Here is an 18848-nt window from a genome sequence, read left to right as displayed (position 1 = left end):
TTTAATTCTTATTATTATTATTTTTAAAATTTGGGGGGCACCTTGGTGATTGATATATAGTTAATTTAGTGCGGGATTATCTGGAGATTCCTATGTGCAGCCTTAATACATTGACTGATCAGATGTGTATCATCCAGGAAGACACACACGTCTGTCTGTCTGTCTGGTTGTCTATCTATCTATAATGTGTCTTCCTTGATGATTCGTGTTTGATAAGCCAGTGTAGAAGGCTGTACTCATAGGAATCGTTCAGGAATAAATCTACAATCCACCGTTTCATTGGACTTTATTTTCATCAGGGGTCCTGATGAAAGTCCAGTACAGTATTGAAACATTGGACTTTATCTCTGCCTATATCTCAGAGATTTATTCCTGAACGAAGTCCTACGAGTGGCACTATATATATCTGTATTTATAACTCTATCTGTATTTATTTCCGCAGTAATTCCAATAAGGACTTCTGCCATGTTAGTCTTATTTCAGGCAGCAATCTTTTCGATATAATGTGATGATTTGTTAATGGGTCTCCCTGATCTGCTAATATATAGGAAAGGAGGGGGAACAAATGTCTTGCTTCAATGTGCTTCATGTCCATATATTTAACATTATGTATAAAGTACATGGATTTGTCTGTTATAAGATGCACTTTTATGTGTCTCCCACCCATGGCTGGGGCTTGTATACTAGCTGGGGTCAACCCAATAATCTAACTTTAATTCCTATTGCCCATTCTGCCAGAAATTCTTGAGAGACTGGTGAATTTTTGACAATGAATAGCAGGCCAGCCTTCCGGATCCTGACCTCTTCCAGTCCAGGGTGCCACTGGCATCATCCTGGTGAGAGAATAGGCAAGACAAACTGTGCTTGACTTTAAACGCTGCTTGGTTGTGAGTACCAGCTTTACTTCCATGAGCGTAAGCAGGGTAGTTACGCTTGTGGAGCACAGTGATATGGCAGCGCTATCTGTGAGATGAGTGTTGTGCTAGGTAATGTCTTGCTGCAGAGTGACAAAGCTTGAACAGTCCTGGAATGGTCCCAGCAATATGACCTTTAATGCAGCTTAATGCTGTGGGCTCCCCCGGCCAACAGAAATGCTAAAAGTTGTTAAAATAAAATGCTATACCCAAGTGTTCACATTGGCATTATGGGCACATAACTAGGTCAGACGAGTCTCTCATGCTGGATTTTGTGTGTAAGCAGCTACCAAGAAATGCAGATTTTTTATTTCCATATGAATGAGGAATAAGAGAAGGAGATATAGAACATTATATTGCTTTCTATATTTGTGTTGTGATAGTACACCGAATATCATTTGTAGAGTTGTATTCCCTGCTATTTAGCTACCTGGGTTCTTTAATAGTACATAATCAGATTATTTATATGTTTAATGAATGGGTCAATATCTGAAACCGATTTCATAAAAATAATTTGATAATAAATGGTTTTGCTCCACCATGCAGGAACCACGGGCACTTTGGCTGCCAGTAGGAGTATGTAGGTAAATGTCGGAAGCTGTACATTTGCTATCAACTTCTGGCTTTTTTCTCTCAGCGGAAATAAGCTCATCTGCGTTAGTATTGAATAGCCAACACCCAGTAGAAAGGGAGCACTCTATGTCGCTGTTGGTAGCATGAGCATGTATTTATCAGGATGCACAGAGGAATGGGGGGGGGGGGGGGGCTTGGACTGCATACCCTAATGAGAGGTGCTACCATGTAGTACCACATAGATAAAAAAGAAAATGCAGGTGCACACTCTAAAGTACTAAACACTGCTGATCAGATTAATTATAATAAACTCTGCGTTATATAACAGTAAAATTTATGTTCTTAGCATAATTTTGCCAAATAATATAGGCCCACCAACCACGACCAGGTGACTTCATCTGGTGGGTCCCTAACGTTCCTAAGGTACCAGCACAAGCCAACCACCTCAAGGCATCGCACTAGGGAGATGTTTAATTGTCAAAGGTGTAACATTAGTAATGTGATGAGTATTACGTAGGTGAGAGGTAATAATTAGTGTGTTTAAAATGTTACATTGGTAAAAAAAAATGTAGGTGTTAAAAAAGTGCTGTATTAAGTGTCACTTATAATTATTCTGATTAGCAGTACTTAGTGTGCACCTGCATTTTCTCCTTTTCTATGCACAGGGGAGAGAATGCTCGTGTGTCGGCTCCATGGGCGTTTGTGCGTTGGCCTCCACCTGTAGTTCTTGCTTCCAGATGAAGGCAGCTGTACCATCCAATATATAACCACCATGGTACCAGTTTGTACTGTCAACCAGGGCAACTATTCTTGTAGTGCGGGGACAGTCACTACATAACATCCCACCTACCCCTGTCACATACCGGATTTCATGCTGATGGCTTGCCTGGCGTGGTACATATCAGGGAGGCCTTACCAGAAAGTTATGAGGGAGTTAGCGGAGTGACCATGTACACCAACCAGATAATGTGTCCCCACATGATGCATCGATTACATCAAAGTTCTTCGGTTGTGCTTAACATTACAAGTGATTGGCTGTCCTTCCATTGCATGACGGCTTCTGCCTGCAGAATGGTTGCTAATGCCCTGCTTAGGATGTCGGGTGTACTTTGAATTTACATACATAAAGTGTAGATGCACCTGTGCAATAATGTAGGTCACAGCTCGAGAGAGAGAGCGCTTCAAACAATATCAAGTGGACTAACAGTGGCTGAAAGTGTACTCTAAGAAGAGTTCATGTTACTGTATGTACTTACAGTAGCTGCACTATAGAAAGCATGTAGTACTCTTAGGCAGCCCCTTTGCTATGTAGTTGTACTTGGTACCCCTCCGATTTGTCAGCTGCTGTAGGGTACACCAGGCCAGCTAAGCCATCAAGTGGAAAAGTGATATAGCAAAAGCCCAAACTGTATGCTGTTTTGTAGACCTTGTATGATAAATGGGAACCTGTGGAAGCCCCAGGCGGAACACAACATAGGTTTACCTGATCCATATGAGTCCCACAACTCAGCCTGAGGCTGCCCCAAGCTCCCAATGTAATACAACATCTACAAATCTGTCAGTGTGGGACTTTCTCGCAGCAGACATGATCAGTTATTGGGTGAGATTCAATTGTGGTGTGCGCCAGCAGCCACAAGATGGCGCCAAACGGAGCAATTTAATTGTTGGTCCATTCAGACGTGATGGCTGCAGGTGCCTGCATTTCAGCCCGCAGCCCCAGGGGTGGCAAGCTGAAATGCTTAAAAAATGACCCATTTGGTTGCCCAAACGGCACTTTTCGCTATCGCACCCAGCACTTTGGTTAGGTTTAGCTGCTTTACGTAGCTAAATCCGATCTCTATGGGTGCAATCAGTGCAAAAAAAAAAGCAATATTGAAGTGCGCCCCGCTACCTCCGGTCACTTTAGAAGGGAGATCGGGCGTGCAAAACAATCGAATACAGCCCATAAAGTGCTTACATACTATGCAGTGCTGTACATTGAGGTTATCATGACACAAACATTTGTAACTAGTGTCTACCAAATACAACCTTGAAGGGCCAGGAGTCTGTAATTACCCAAGGCTTTCTCTTGTACTGTAGACACTTATATATGGTAGGGAATTAAGTTTGTAAGCTCTGCTGGGACAGGGGCTTATGTGAATGGCAAATATTCTCTCTAAAGCACTGCGGAATATGTGTGCACTAGGTAAAGAACTGAAAATTAATGATGATTTATTGCTCATCTGTTTGACTTTTTGGGGGGTTTTCTTTAACCCTTAATATACCAAGCCTACCTCGTCAACGTACTTTACCAAGCTGTGGTCTTCAGAGGACCCCACGTTTTTTTGTCTAAAATCTCAACTGTTTTATGCAGTAAATTACTAAAATTATGTTTTTTGGGTTTCTGAAGGGATACGTTCTAGTAAGGGTACGACAGTGAGCATAAAATATTTTATTTATTTCAAGAGCAGTTAGCCAATAAAATCCATATATTATTCTTCATTACAGTGTGTACATTTTTACATCCGATTGGATACGGTATATTCTTGTAAAAAGGTTATATTATTTTACTACGGTAACAATACATCACTTTTCATGTGTTGCCATCACTACAGTCCTTAGCACGTGTCACAGTGGTGGTTGTTTTCCTGTGTTTCTCACATATAAAAAGTTCTGCATTTGTAACGTAGTATAGGTTTTTTTTGTTTGTTTTTTTTCGTTTTTTTGAAAGAACATTTTATAACCCTAATTACACAGTATTTATTTTAATCCGATGCTGGACACACAGAAAAATCAGGAGTAAAATAGTTGTTATAGATACGGCAGGATCACAAAAAATAACATTGTGGGGTCCTCAGAAGACCCCCCGTGGTATACTAACGGTTAAGCTGAATGTTAACGTTTGTACAAACAGGAACATTCACTTTTGCAATTACTATGATCTATTGTGGGTCCATTTGATGAGGTGTTTCTATTGCCTTTCCCACATTTTGACCTACGTTTTTGGAAGCACTGTGCGTGGCTGTGGTAAACACCATCTCCGTTCATTTGTTGTAGCGGGACTTGATCTTGCGGAGAGCCAGATGTGCTATCTGGGCTAGTTTATGTTATGTGTACACGTTTCTGGTGAGGTTATGCCGATGCACCTCCTTGTCTCATGTTCAGATGCACATTTTCATGGTCAGGCCGCTCCTAGCCACAATGCTATCGTCTTCCCCCTCACTCGCAACTGCCCTCTGCCACAGCAGTTAACATAGCTGCATAGTTGCCGAGCAGTAGTGACAGGCGTCTCTGCATAAACTTCAGGACGGTGTCACTCCCAGCTCCTCCCCCTTCATGGCAGCTGTGACTAGCTGGCTCTGAGGCTGAAGCATCTTGGCATATAGCCATTAGGAAGGTATTGCCAACCTTTCCCGCACCTCTTGCACACAAATCAACACCCTCATCCTCCTCGAGTCCCCTTGGTAATTCTACTTAAAAAATGGATCAGTGACTCTAATGTGGGGGGTCGTGTGGCGGGGGGGGGGGGGGGGGTGGCCTGCTGTGTTGCCCCCGGCAGGTGGCGCCCTGAGGCACATTGCTTGTGGGAATTTTTTCCTTTTTAGTATAAACATGAAGCAGAAAGTACACTTTTTCCAGTAGAGCTCGATGTTCTTTCTACAAGAACATTGTTTTGTCCCTGATTGTACTCATCTCTGTGTATAGTCATAATACAGTGAGGTTTTATTTTGAATAGTTGAGTAGTTCTATTTATGGCTTGTTATGAAACAGGCTTGCCTGCATGAGTGCATTTTCTCTGCATTTTTTATGTGTTTTTGTTGTAATGCTATGACTATACGATGTCTCCATGTCTTATTGGGGATAATGTGATGTGAGTGCATTCTAATCTTCCTTCTGTTCATCTCTTGCACATTCCGAATGAAGGATACCTGGCTGTTGGGGCCTGTGAATGACATTTTACTGCAGTTCTTTTGACTCATTAAGCCTGCAAGCCTTTAGATGTTAAATGATCGAGTGCTCATCAACTGTGAGACTTGTCTCCAATGTGCCTGCGATGAAGGTGACTTTGGATTAACCAGTTTTTCTCCATCATTTGACGAGTGTCCGAGAAGCTTCATTTGTTCTCCTCCAAACCGTCTCAAGGCTTTTGGCACCTCAGTGATAATGATGTGATTTTATTCGTTCTAGAATAACTTTGTGTATGAGGAACGTGCAGCAGTCATGGTGGCTACAGGTTACAATTTCACTTACAAATTGTCCAAAAGTAGCAATCATTAAATTATGGAACATATCTCAAAAAACATTGTCATTTGAGGGTTTAATTAATGCCAGTTTTGGGGTTCCCCAGTAAAATACTACTGCTACATCTCTCATATTGTTATATAAAGATTACAGTGTTACAGAAGTAATATTGCTGATTGTGGCTAATGGAGTGAGAATTGGATTCCCTTTAGAGAAAGGAACAGTCAATTAAAAAAAATAATAATTTGCTGAGGCTTCAGTGGTGACACAGTGGTCGGCATTGCTGCCTCAGTGTTGGTGTCTTAGGTTTGATTCTCGCCAATACTTTATCTGTGTGGAGTTTGCCTGTTCTCTCTGCATTTACACAAATTTCCTCCCATAATGGCCAAGAACATAATGGCATTTTACAAGGGTCCAATTTTACCGCAATGGTCCATAGTATGTTTGTGTGGTAGGGAATTTATGTTGAATAGTCAAATGAGACCAGGGACTGATGTGAGTGATTACTTAAAATAACAAGATGGCTGCCTCAAGCAGTTTGAGTCCTATGGGGAGAAAGGTTTATTTAAATGAAGTAGTATTATGAGGTCTTAAATTAATTGCGGATAACAATGCTTGCTATGGAAAAGACCATATCTTTTCACACGTCTTTCACAACCTGCCCATTTTTGTATCTATATTAGACAGTTCTTCAGATATACACATGGTTCCACTGCAGCTGTGTGTGCTCAGATTGGAGGCTACAACTAAATAGCTGCTCACAGGTTTTTCTTTTAATAAAATGTTAAAATTCTATTTGTATGCTATAACCGGGTTGAAAATAAGCTTTTTCTATGCAAAGCTCAGAGCATTTGTTCCTCTCCAGGCATGAATTGAAATGCTTATGTACTGGAAAATTGGATTGTTCTATTAATAGTGCAGTGCGGTTATGACGACCAAGCTTGACGTGGCTGTTCTTGCTCTCTTGTAAAGGTTATGCCTTCCTGCTCTTTCAAGAGGAAAGTTCCGTGCAAGCGCTGATTGATGCCTGTTTAGAAGAAGACGGCAAGCTCTACTTGTGTGTATCCAGCCCTACCATCAAGGACAAACCTGTAAGGATCTTGTGTCTCCTCTCGTACTAGGTGATAGCCACTCTTTCTTGTTGTCTGCAATATTCTATCATGTTATCAAGAATAGGTGTATCTCTTCACCCCAGCAGGAATACCTGCATCTGTTCACCCCATCATCGTGTGCAGTATAGAATTCTGGGGCAGATGTATTAAGCCTGGAAAAGTGATAAACCAGTGATAAGTGCAAGGTGATAACGCACCAGCCAATCAGCTTGAATATGTAAATTGACAGTTAGGAGATGACTGGCTGGTGCGTTATCACCTTGCACTTATCACTTCTTTATCACTTCTCCAGGCTTAATACATATGCCCCTCTGAACGATAAGTCAGGCTGCCACACTGTTCCAACAAGACTTGAGACCTGCCGCAGTGTGACATCAGTCTTAGGAATTCCAATCATTTGTTAAAATAATGAAGGCAGCCTTCTGAGTACAGAGGCCTGTGCATCTATTAACCATTTTATTACAGTGGCCAATAACACATTCCTACAGAATTTCTGTCTGTTTTTCCTATGGAACAAGACTCTGGCATTTATCTAAAATCACTGGTATAAACAGCTGGCTTTAGTCTTCACCAGCGACGCTTGTGTTGTCTAGCACATCTATCTATGCCGATGAGTAGCTAGTTAGTGTTCTGCCTGCTGACAGATGGAGCAGAGATTACTGCGTTGAGTGTCATTAAAACGATTTGTCTATTTTTTTAATATCCTAAAGAAAATACAGGCAACCTAATCACATATTCTTCAATTATTGCTCCTCTATGATGATCCTAACCCTGCAATTCTATGTGTGGAGATCTTAATTGGCTAGGGATGATATTTGAGTTGCCCTGTCCTCTGCTTCTCCCTACCCCCTTCACCTTGCCTTTTGTTGCATATTGCACTAGGTGTATTTATGTATACTGTTTGCTTAGCACTGTATGGAGTTGCTAACGTGGCTTCACAGTGGCTTATAGCAGTGCTGTCCTACTTGTTCTAAATGGGAGTTCACAGCTATTTATTTCCTTATAGTATACAGTAAGAAACCACAAATAAACCACATCCAGGCAATGCGCGTAGAACTTCCCTATCCATGAACATGGAACAGATCTGAGTAGAAAGATACACAGAGCCTTTTATAAGACAAATATAAAACATCCATGCATATAGAATGTGTGCAGTATAAAGGTGACAAATCCATATATAAGGGACATGTATTGAAAAATGCACAGCCAGTCCGTACACACACCGCTACCCACTGTGCTATACCACCCATGTATAATAGTTTACAACGGGCCTTATGTATTATAAGGTCATTCCCTCGAACTGTACCTTTGTGGCAGATACAGTACCATTTTTTTATGGTATGTACCTGCCAAAAAAGGCATGGGCCCTCATTCCGAGTTGTTCGCTCGCTAGCTGCTTTTAGCAGCCGTGCACATGCGAAGCCGCCGCCCTCTGGGAGTGTATCTTAGCTTAGCAGAAGTGCGAACGAAAGGATCGCAGCGCTGCTACATAAAAAGATTGTGCAGTTTCTGAGCAGCTCCAGACCTACTCCTAGCTTCCGACTATTTAGTTCCTGTTTTGACGTCACAAACACACCCTGCTTTCGGCCAGCCACGCCTGCGTTTCCCCCGGCACGCCTGCGTTTGTATCTGACACGCCAGCGTTTTTACACACACTCCCCGAAAACGGTCAGTTACCTCCCAGAAACACCCACTTCATGTCAATCACTCTGCAGCCAGCAGTGCGACTGAAAAGCGTCGCTAGACCTTGTGTGAAACTACTTTGGCTGTTGTGAAAGTACGTTGCGCGTGCGCATTGTGCCTCTTACGCATGCGCAGAAGTGCCTTTTTTTGCCTAAATGCTGTGCTGCGAACGAAAACAGCTAGCGAGCAACTCGGAATGACCCCCATTGTACCGATTTTTGATTCTCCAAATTAACATTAAAAGTATAGGAAACGCCCCTTTCCTAATTTGTACCAGTTTTCATGTGTAAAATGTAAACTACATACATAGAGCAGGGCTAAGTAATGTGTGCAGCACTCGGCCTGATGAGGAACTACACTTATAGGGTGTGCTAAAACTGTGGCAGTGCAAGCTGGGATCTGTAGTTCCACAGCAGCTAGAGTGCCACATGTTGCATCCCCGTGCACTAGAGCAAATTGGCAACCTCATGCCCTTCAGGGGCCATGTCTGTGGCCCCCGTACCCCCTCCATGCAGCCCTCTAACCTTTTAGAAGGGCCATCTGAGCAATAGGTTTTAACAGCTATAAAGCAGGAGGGGCTTGTTACCCATCCATGCACTGATGATGAAATCTATCATGGTATTGTTTTTCTAATGTTTTTATATCTAATGCAGGTCCAGATCCGTCCCTGGAATTTGAGCGATAGCGACTTTGTGATGGATGGCTCTCAACCATTGGACCCTAGAAAAACCATATTTGTTGGGGGTGTCCCGCGACCCTTGCGAGCCGGTAAGTAACACAAGATTTCCTGGCTGTGATGGTATGTACTGTATGTAAGGGAATGGAATGGCATGTAAGGATGTTTCATGGGGTCATAGTGTTCTAGAGAGTGAGTAAAAAACAGAATGGAGATATGCTGAGCAATACACTAAGCAGCTGGGAATAGGGGGAATAAATATCCGTAAACTTTTTTATTACTAGTGCTCTGTGGACAATGCAGGTAGCACTGTGTAGAGGTCACACATACAGAATTTCATTAGCATGTGCTGTATATCTTCAGTGGTTACCTTACTGGTTATACCTTTTTTAGTCATTTATTTCTCAAGGTAAGTAGGAACTTACTGATGCATTATTTCCTGCTTTGTTGTCCCATTCATGTTACCTGAGTCTCTTGAGTTATTGTTTTGCTGGCAAGTTTCTGTACTTACAAAGAGTAAGACTACGGGGTCTTTTCATGAAGCAGTGAGCCAGTGAGAAGTTGCCCATGGCAACCAGTCAGCTGCTCTGTATAATTTTATAGCATGCAAATTATAAATGTTGCTTCAATGCTGATTGGTCCATATGGGCAACTTCTCCACTGGCTCACTTCTCCATGCTTTTCACTGCTTCATGAATAGACCCCTATATGAGGTATGAGTAAAACCCATCTTTTAATAAACCAAAGTGAGGGACATTGTATTTGGGATGGGGGGGGGGGGGATCTGTACTAAATTTATTTTCTCTAAAATAAAGAAGTAATGGTATTCTTTTTAAAATACTTTATTGAAATGATATTCCACGTAAGAGCCAAGCATGCGTTGGGGTTGGTTGTGAGTTACCGGCGTTCAGTATACCGATGCCAGCATACCGGCAATTGTAATCCCAAAAGGCCGCAAAAACAGCCGACAAGTCAGATTTAGAGATGTACGTTAATACTGGCACAGCTGCAAATGTGTACGCAGCAACTGTGCGAAAATATGCATTTAGGATTGCAGTTGCAGACTGAGACACGTGGCAAAAATGGTAATGACACACCTACATTTTTGTCGCTATTTCCTGTGACTGCCGGGGGGCTGATTTGTGGTATTATTAATACATAGAGGAGAGGGGACCGCACAGTGATTATACAGTATTAGGGGGAATAACACAGCTCCCAGCTCTGGCTGATATGTGGTATTATTAATACATAGAGGAGAGGGGACCGCACAGTGATTATACAGTATTAGGGGCAATAACACAGCTTCCAGCTCTGGCTGATATGTGGTATTATTAATACATAGAGGAGAGGGGACCGCACAGTGATTATACAGTATTAGGGGGAATAACACAGCTTCGAGCTCTCGCTGATATGTGGTATTATTAATACATAGAGGAGAGGGGACCGCACAGTGATTATACAGTATTAGGGGGAATAACACAGCTCCCAGCTCTGGCTGATATGTGGTATTATTAATACATAGATGAGAGGGGACCGCACAGTGATTATACAGTATTAGGGGGAATAACACAGCTCCCAGCTCTCGCTGATATGTGCTATTATTAATACATAGAGGAGAGGGGACCAAACAATGATTATACAGTATTAGGGGGAATAACACAGCTCCCAGCTCTGGCTGATATGTGGTATTATTAATATAGAGGAGAGGGGACCGCACAGTGATTATACAGTATTAGGGGGAATAACACAGCTCCCAGCTCTGGCTGACATGTGGTATTATTAATACATAGAGGAGAGGGGACCGCACAGTGATTATACAGTATTAGGGGGAATAACACAGCTCCCAGCTCTCGCTGATATGTGGTATTATTAATACATAGAGGAGAGGGGACCGCACAGTGATTATACAGTATTAGGGGGAATAACACAGCTCCCAGCTCTCGCTGATATGTGGTATTATTAATACATAGAGGAGAGGGGGCCGCACAGTGATTATACAGTGTTAGGGGGAATAACACAGCTTCCAGCTCACACTGATATGTGGTATTATTAATACATAGAGGAGAGGGGACCGCACAATGATTATACAGTATTAGGGGGAATAACACAGCTCTCAGCTCTGGCTGATTTGTGGTATTATTAATACATAGAGGAGAGGGGACCGCACAGTGATTATACAGTATTAGGGGGAATAACACAGCTCCCAGCTCTCGCTGATATGTGGTATTATTAATACATAGAGGAGAGGGGACCGCACAATGATTATACAGTATTAGGGGGAATAACACAGCTCCCAGCTCTCGCTGATATGTGGTATTATTAATATAGAGGAGTGGGGACCGCACAGTGATTATACAGTATTAGGGGGAATAACACAGCTTCCAGCTCTCGCTGATATGTGGTATTATTAATACATAGAGGAGAGGGGACCGCACAATGATTATACAGTATTAGGGGGAATAACACAGCTCCCAGCTCTCGCTGATATGTGGTATTATTAATACATAGAGGAGAGGGGACCGCACAATGATTATACAGTATTAGGGGGAATAACACAGCTTCCAGCTCTGGCTGATATGTGGTATTATTAATACATAGAGGAGAGGGGACCGCACAGTGATTATACAGTATTAGGGGGAATAACACAGCTTCCAGCTCTCGATGATATGTGGTATTATTAATACATAGAGGAGAGGGGGCCGCACAGTGATTATACAGTGTTAGGGGGAATAACACAGCTTCCAGCTCACACTGATATGTGGTATTATTAATACATAGAGGAGAGGGGACCGCACAGTGATTATACAGTATTAGGGGCAATAACACAGCTTCCAGCTCTGGCTGATATGTGGTATTATTAATACATAGAGGAGAGGGGACCGCACAATGATTAATACAGTATTAGGGGGAATAACACAGCTCCCAGCTCTCGCTGATATGTGGTATTATTAATATAGAGGAGTGGGGACCGCACAGTGATTAATACAGTATTAGGGGGAATAACACAGCTCCCAGCTCTCGCTGATATGTGGTACAGGTTGAGTATCCCTTATCCAAAATGCTTGGGACCGGAGGTATTTTGGATATCGGATTTTTCCGTATTTTGGAATAATTGCATACCATAATGAGATCTTATAATGATGGGACCTAAATCTAAGCACAGAATGCATTTATGTTACATATACACCCTAAACACACAGCCTGAAGGTAATTTTAGCCAATATTTTTTATAACTTTGTGCATTAAACAAAGTGTGTCTACATTCACACATTTAATTTATGTTTCATATACACCTTATATACACAGCCTGGAGGTCATTTAATACAATATTATTAATAACTTTGTGTATTAAACAAAGTTTGTGTACATTGAGCTATCAAAAAACAAAGGTTTCACTATCTCACTCAAAAAAGTCCGTATTTCGGAATATTCCGTATTTCGGAATATTTGGATATGGGATACTCAACCTGTATTATTAATACATAGAGGAGAGGGGACCGCACAATGATTATACAGTATTAGGGGGAATAACACAGCTCCCAGCTCTGGCTGATATGTGGTATTATTAATACATAGAGGAGAGGGGACCGCACAGTGATTATACAGTATTAGGGGGAATAACACAGCTCCCAGCTCTCGCTGATATGTGGTATTATTAATACATAGAGGAGAGGGGACCACACAGTGATTATACAGTATTAGGGGGAATAACACAGCTCCCAGCTCTCGCTGATATGTGGTATTATTAATACATAGAGGAGAGGGGGCCGCACAGTGATTATACAGTATTAGGGGGAATAACACAGCTCCCAGCTCTCGCTGATATGTGGTATTATTAATACATAGAGGAGAGGGGGCCGCACAGTGATTATACAATATTAGGGGGAATAACACAGCTCCCAGCTCTCGCTGATATGTGGTATTATTAATACATAGAGGAGAGGGGACCGCACAGTGATTATACAGTATTAGGGGGAATAACACAGCTCCCAGCTCTGGCTGATATGTGGTATTATTAATACATAGAGGAGAGGGGACCGCACAGTGATTATACAGTATTAGGGGGAATAACACAGCTCCCAGCTCTCGCTGGTATTATTAATACATAGAGGAGAGGGGGCCGCACAGTGATATGAAGGGGAATAACACAGCTCCCAGCTCACACTATTACAGTTGTTTGCTTCACGATACTTGACATCTCTTTGATTATACTTTATTGTTGGTTTTTCTAACTAACCTTTCAAAATTGCATATAATAATTTTTCTTTTTCTTGCAGCCCAGACAAGACTTAGACCTTGATTATTCGGCCCAGTTGGGATTTTGAGTTTGATATTCCTGGTCTACAAAGTCTAGTTGTTTGGATGCTTATTAATTAGATAAATATTGACTGCAGCCATTTACTGGATTCTTAGAAACATTCTGTACATTGTGTTTATCAGTGGCCGTAAATATGCGCCAGTGTACAGTAATCGTTCTGCTTGCCTGTAAAAGGTGGACAGTTAACATTTTGTTAAACTGCTTTATCCTGTCAAAGTTTTACACAAACATGCCTTTGTTTAACCAGATTTAGCTGACTTGGTACCTGTACAGCCAGCAAGTTCTTCCAGCACACTCTAGCTATGCAAAGCTAACTTTAGCACATTAGGGAAGATTGGCCTCTGGGGCAATATAAAGGTTTGTGTATTTTCAGCAGCGAAATCTAAAAATCAACAAAACTGCATTTTTAACTGTAAAACTGCTTATTTTCCTGCTCCATTTGTTGCTGGCAGACAGCTGGAATTGTTTTCTATCATTATAGCTGTAGCAATAAAAATCCTAAATTTGTAATTGGCAAATGGCAGCCTTCCCCGCTTTCCTGAGCGTAGAATGGAACGGCGCAGCTTGAGAGTCTGCGCTTTAGTAATTGTGAGACGAGGATTCTTTCCCAGCACTATGTATTTGCGGCATGGTGCTGGAGCACGTTGCATAGACCAGTGATTCTATTACCGGTGAATAAATTCTGTTTTTATAACATCTGTGCGTAAGCGTTTCTCAGTGTAGTCCCCTCTCCCTCTGATGGGGCTCAGATGCGCAAAGTTCAAACTTTGCGTCAAAGATCCTAATAAATAGGGAGTGTTTGGCCATTCACTTAATGTGATCAAAAATGCAACATGACAACTTGCAAGTTTTCGGCAGATTCCGCACATCGGTAATATATAAAGCTAAGTGACTAATATATGTATTAGCCAAGGGCTCGTAGGTTGCTACATAGAATGGACTCCATGGTGTGGAATACTTGTTTGCTCACACACAGCATGGTTTAATAACCAGTCTGCCCACCAGATAGCATGGAAGTATACACCTATCACCCCAGTTCTGCAGCTATTGCCGGAGGATCTAGAGTCTAGAACTTGAACGGCCAGTAAAGGGCCCTTTATTTAGAAGTGTCTACATTCTCCCCTTTGCCGAACAGCCTGATATATAATTAACATCTTACCTAATCTGTGCAAGATCACGATTTGGGTGAGGTCTATGTCGACAGTCATCATATCTACTCATGGAGATGTTATTACTTGAATGTACTTTTTTATGTCATCAATGCTGTGAATATTGTATGCGACTGTGAACAGAGAGTCTTCTTGTCTTTGGGGACTGCTAGAGTCTTGTTTGGAGTTGCTGCAAAATTATGCACACATTGTGCGTGTATGTGTGTATATGTATATGTATATATATATATATATATATATATATATATATATATATGTCTGTGTGTAGAGATAGATAGATAGATATATATATATTATTTTTTATTATTGTTATTATTTAATTATATACTTTTTTTATTTTAATTTTTTTAAATTTCCTAATTTTCCTGTATTCCTCCAGTTGAGCTGGCAATGATCATGGATCGTCTGTATGGGGGAGTCTGCTACGCTGGCATAGATACAGATCCCGAATTGAAATATCCGAAGGGTGCAGGACGGGTGGCATTTTCCAATCAGCAGAGCTACATTGCAGCAATCAGTGCTCGATTTGTTCAACTGCAACACAACGACATTGATAAACGGGTAAGGTCGCACCCGTTTAACTGTACTGTAAGGTCGGAGTTTGGCATGCCCTGTCACAGTTGGGCTGTTAGGAAATGTTGGAATGTGTAATTCCACAGCGGCTGGAGTGCCAGACATTGCTTACCCCTGGTTTAGAAAGTAAGAGCATGTGGAAATGTCTTTATATTCATCTGCCAATTCTATGAAAATCTCTCGTGCAGAAATATAGTTTTATTTTTCCTTCAGCTGCTGGGTCCCGGTTTCTAGCCTGCATATTTTATTGTGGTTTCTAATCTGCCTAAAATATCAGCCGCAGCAGCACACGCCTCTGAACTAAGAGCCGGCATTGAATAGTCATGCAACTCGCTTGCCGTTTCCTTCCCAGAAGATCTGGAGCATCATGTTGCCAGGCTCATTAAGTATAACGCTGCCAAGATCACTTGCTTTAAGCCCGGCCAGAAGCAAGCCCGTCCTTCTTTAACCCACTCCCTCATCAATGTCATTTCTATAGACTGTTTCTTCGTTATATAACAATTAGCAATAAAATCAGTTTGCATTTTTGGGACACCAAGCACAAAAAGAATAAGATACAGTAAAGTGGAATTGACCGAATAAGAAACAGCAAAAGTTAACATCAGACCAAATAAACCATTTGGCTCTCCAAGACTGCTGATTTATTTCATTAGTGTGTTTATCCCAAGCATGATTGAATTGGGTGTTTGTTATAAGAAAAATATTTTTCAGTGTTATTAAAATGTCTTTATAAACCTTTATTTACATAGTTGAAGTATATTCCTTATTGTTTTGCAATGGGGATCACACAGTAATAAAACAGGACCGGGCATTAAGAGACAGATAGGTAAGAGGGACCGGTTAGTACACTTACAAACTACAGGCGCTTGATACGTGAGCAGTGTTGGTCTGGAGTTCACAGGTTATTTGCGTATAGAATGAAAATAAAAATTATAAAGTTTTGTTTGTCAAGGGCATATTCGGGTAGACTAGCCTTAGGGGCGGGAGGGTGGTAAATAGGGTAGTTCAGGAATTTTAGAAGCTTAGAGGTTAGTTTTGAGGGAACACTTGGATGGCTTGGAGCCTAGAGGAAGGTCTTGTGTGCAGGAAGTGATTCCAAGAGTGCATGAATCCTATATAATCCTGGACTGGGAGCAGGTAATGAGTGGATGAGAGCCGCAGATTTTGATTGTACTGATCCCATCGGGAGATACTGAGATTAGTGAAGAGATGTATGGTAATGCAGTTTTGTTAATAGCCCAGTAAGAAGTTTTATATTAAATTCTGTAGATACAGGCAGCCAATGTAAGGACTGGCAGAGCAGCAGCAAAATAGACTATGGGGTGAGAGTCTGGTTAGGGTAAGACCAGTAAGGAGACTATTGCAGTAGTCCGAGTGGGAGATAATGAGTGCATGAATAAAAGATCTTGCAGCACCTTGTTTAAGATACATGCCTATTGTGGATATGATTCTTAGATGTATACAACAGTGTTTTGACACAGATTAGATGCAGGGTTACAAGACCGTTCTGGGTCGAGGATAACTCATAGGCAGCTGTCTAAGTGTGATTGCAGCAGCTATTAGGAAATAGTGATATAGTCATCCACTAGTAACTCTCTGCATCACTGAGGTATGAGGCACGGGGGAGGCATTTTTTCTGCAGCCTTAAATTTGCTTACTGATACTTTTTACACGTGAATTTTACATTTTGAAAGTGTTGGTTTTTAACCATTATCCACTTGTTTTTTCCATTCATGCATTGGTAGGTGGAAGTGAAGCCATACGTGCTGGACGACCAGATGTGTGATGAATGCCAGGGCACGCGCTGTGGTGGAAAGTTTGCCCCATTCTTCTGTGCCAACGTTACCTGCCTGCAGTATTATTGCGAGTACTGCTGGGCCAGCATCCACTCCCGTGCTGGCAGAGAGTTCCACAAACCACTGGTGAAAGAAGGAGGGGATCGGCCCCGCCACGTCCCGTTCCGCTGGAGCTGAGCACTCGTCACTCTCGGGCTGCCGCGGAGGTTGAGTGGAAACTAATTCCGATCCCTCATATCTATGAAAGAAAATCAGTCATTATGTTCTTTTGTATTATAAATGTTATTATTTACAGCCACCTTACTGAACTTAGTGTCCAGTATAATGCAAACCTGCAGAGTATAACTGTTTTTTTGAATTTTGCACTTTGATATATAATATCTCTGTATATCTGTTTGGTACCTTAATTTCCTGCACAGGAGTATTGTCAGTAGAGACCTCTCAGTAGACTTGGTGCAAGTTCCTCTCCCGTACAGGTTGTTGTGGGTGTGAAGAATTTCTGTTCAAAGCTCTGGAGCATGTACTTAAGTAAAGTCTGATTCACAACTAATATAATCCTAACCCATAGAAGACGACTTACCAAAGGCCTCATTAAGTGCAAGATGTAGCAAAAATCATCCAGAAATGTCAGTCTTACTCTCATAATCCATGCAATGAGATATAGTGATTCCCTTCACTGCTCTATGAACCTACATCTTTAGCTTATATGGGTATTTAAGAACCCTGTGTTTTTTTAATATGCTTAAGTTAAAAACAGAATAATATCTTATACAGTAAATCAATTTTCTTTTTATTATTATTGTTAATGAGCAGGTTTGAAAGAAGTAGACCTTTTTAGTGTTATGTAAATGGATGCTGCAATAGCTTTTGCTGCTATTTAAAAAAAAAAATGGTATTTACAATACCAGAATACTCTATTCAGGCTAGGGTATCTGTGATTTAAAAACAAATATATATATATATATATATATATATATATATAATGTATAATTTAAAATGAAGTTAAAGAGCTGCTGAAAACTGATATAGAGAACTTCCGAGGAAGGTCGCGTTTTTTCGTTTCTCGATGCATGTTTGATACGTCAGATTACTGCATGCAATAATATTCTACATCATATACAACTTGACCACAATGCACAAACTAACGAAGTGTCTACAGAAGACAAGCAAGTACTAAATAACTATCCAACCAATGACTGGAGGAAGGCATGTCTGATGATCTGTAATGCATCTTAAAAAAAAAAAAAAAATCGGGACAGTTACATACAGATTTATTTAGCTGTATTAACTACCAATAATTAAAATAGACGTAGGATATTAAGTGAAAAAAAGAATAAAGGATGGTAGATTAAAAAGAGAAAAAAAAATGCGGTGCTCTGTTTATATTGTGCAATTTTATTTTATGTAGTAAACTGATTGTCGTGTACTGTGATCAGGTGTAACTTAAGGCCTCTGTGTATAATCTGACAGCTCGTTAGCTGGTAGCTAAACAGAAACATGAGCTCTTTCTTGGTTACAAATCCCTATTTTTTTGTATTAGTTGTTTGATTTTTTTTATTATTATTATTATTATTATTATTATTATTTTTTTATATTATATTTCTATAGAATATTTTTCTAGCTCTTTTAGCCCCGCCTCAGCACACTAATTCCAGTTTCTCCTATTCTTGAGACACTACCAAACATAATTGGGAATATTATCTGTTGGGCTTACATGCAAGGCACAAGGATTGCTAAAGAAATGTCTGCCCTAAAAAATATATAAGGGGTAATGTTTTGGTTTTTCGAATGACAAACAAAATTTTTATCCTGG

General features: G+C 41.0%; 1 protein-coding gene across 4 annotated transcripts in view; it reads left to right on the top strand.

Annotated features, from left to right (window-relative positions):
* CPEB3 (cytoplasmic polyadenylation element binding protein 3) overlaps positions 1 to 18848 on the top strand; it is a 228686-nt gene that overhangs the window by 204282 nt on the left and 5556 nt on the right. For all 4 annotated transcript variants that reach the window (XM_063962037.1, XM_063962040.1, XM_063962038.1 and 1 more), the window contains 4 exons: positions 6681 to 6799; positions 9157 to 9271; positions 15046 to 15227; positions 16985 to 18848. The exon at positions 16985 to 18848 is cut by the window's right edge and continues 5556 nt beyond it. In XM_063962037.1, coding sequence (XP_063818107.1) covers positions 6681 to 6799; positions 9157 to 9271; positions 15046 to 15227; positions 16985 to 17212 — 644 coding nt within the window. In that variant the 3' untranslated portion in view covers positions 17213 to 18848. The remainder of the gene's footprint in view (positions 1 to 6680; positions 6800 to 9156; positions 9272 to 15045; positions 15228 to 16984) is intronic.

Source organism: Pseudophryne corroboree, chromosome 3 (genome assembly GCF_028390025.1).
Source record: "Pseudophryne corroboree isolate aPseCor3 chromosome 3, aPseCor3.hap2, whole genome shotgun sequence".
NCBI lineage: Eukaryota > Metazoa > Chordata > Amphibia > Anura > Myobatrachidae > Pseudophryne > Pseudophryne corroboree.
This window is presented reverse-complemented; position numbering and strand designations above follow the sequence as displayed.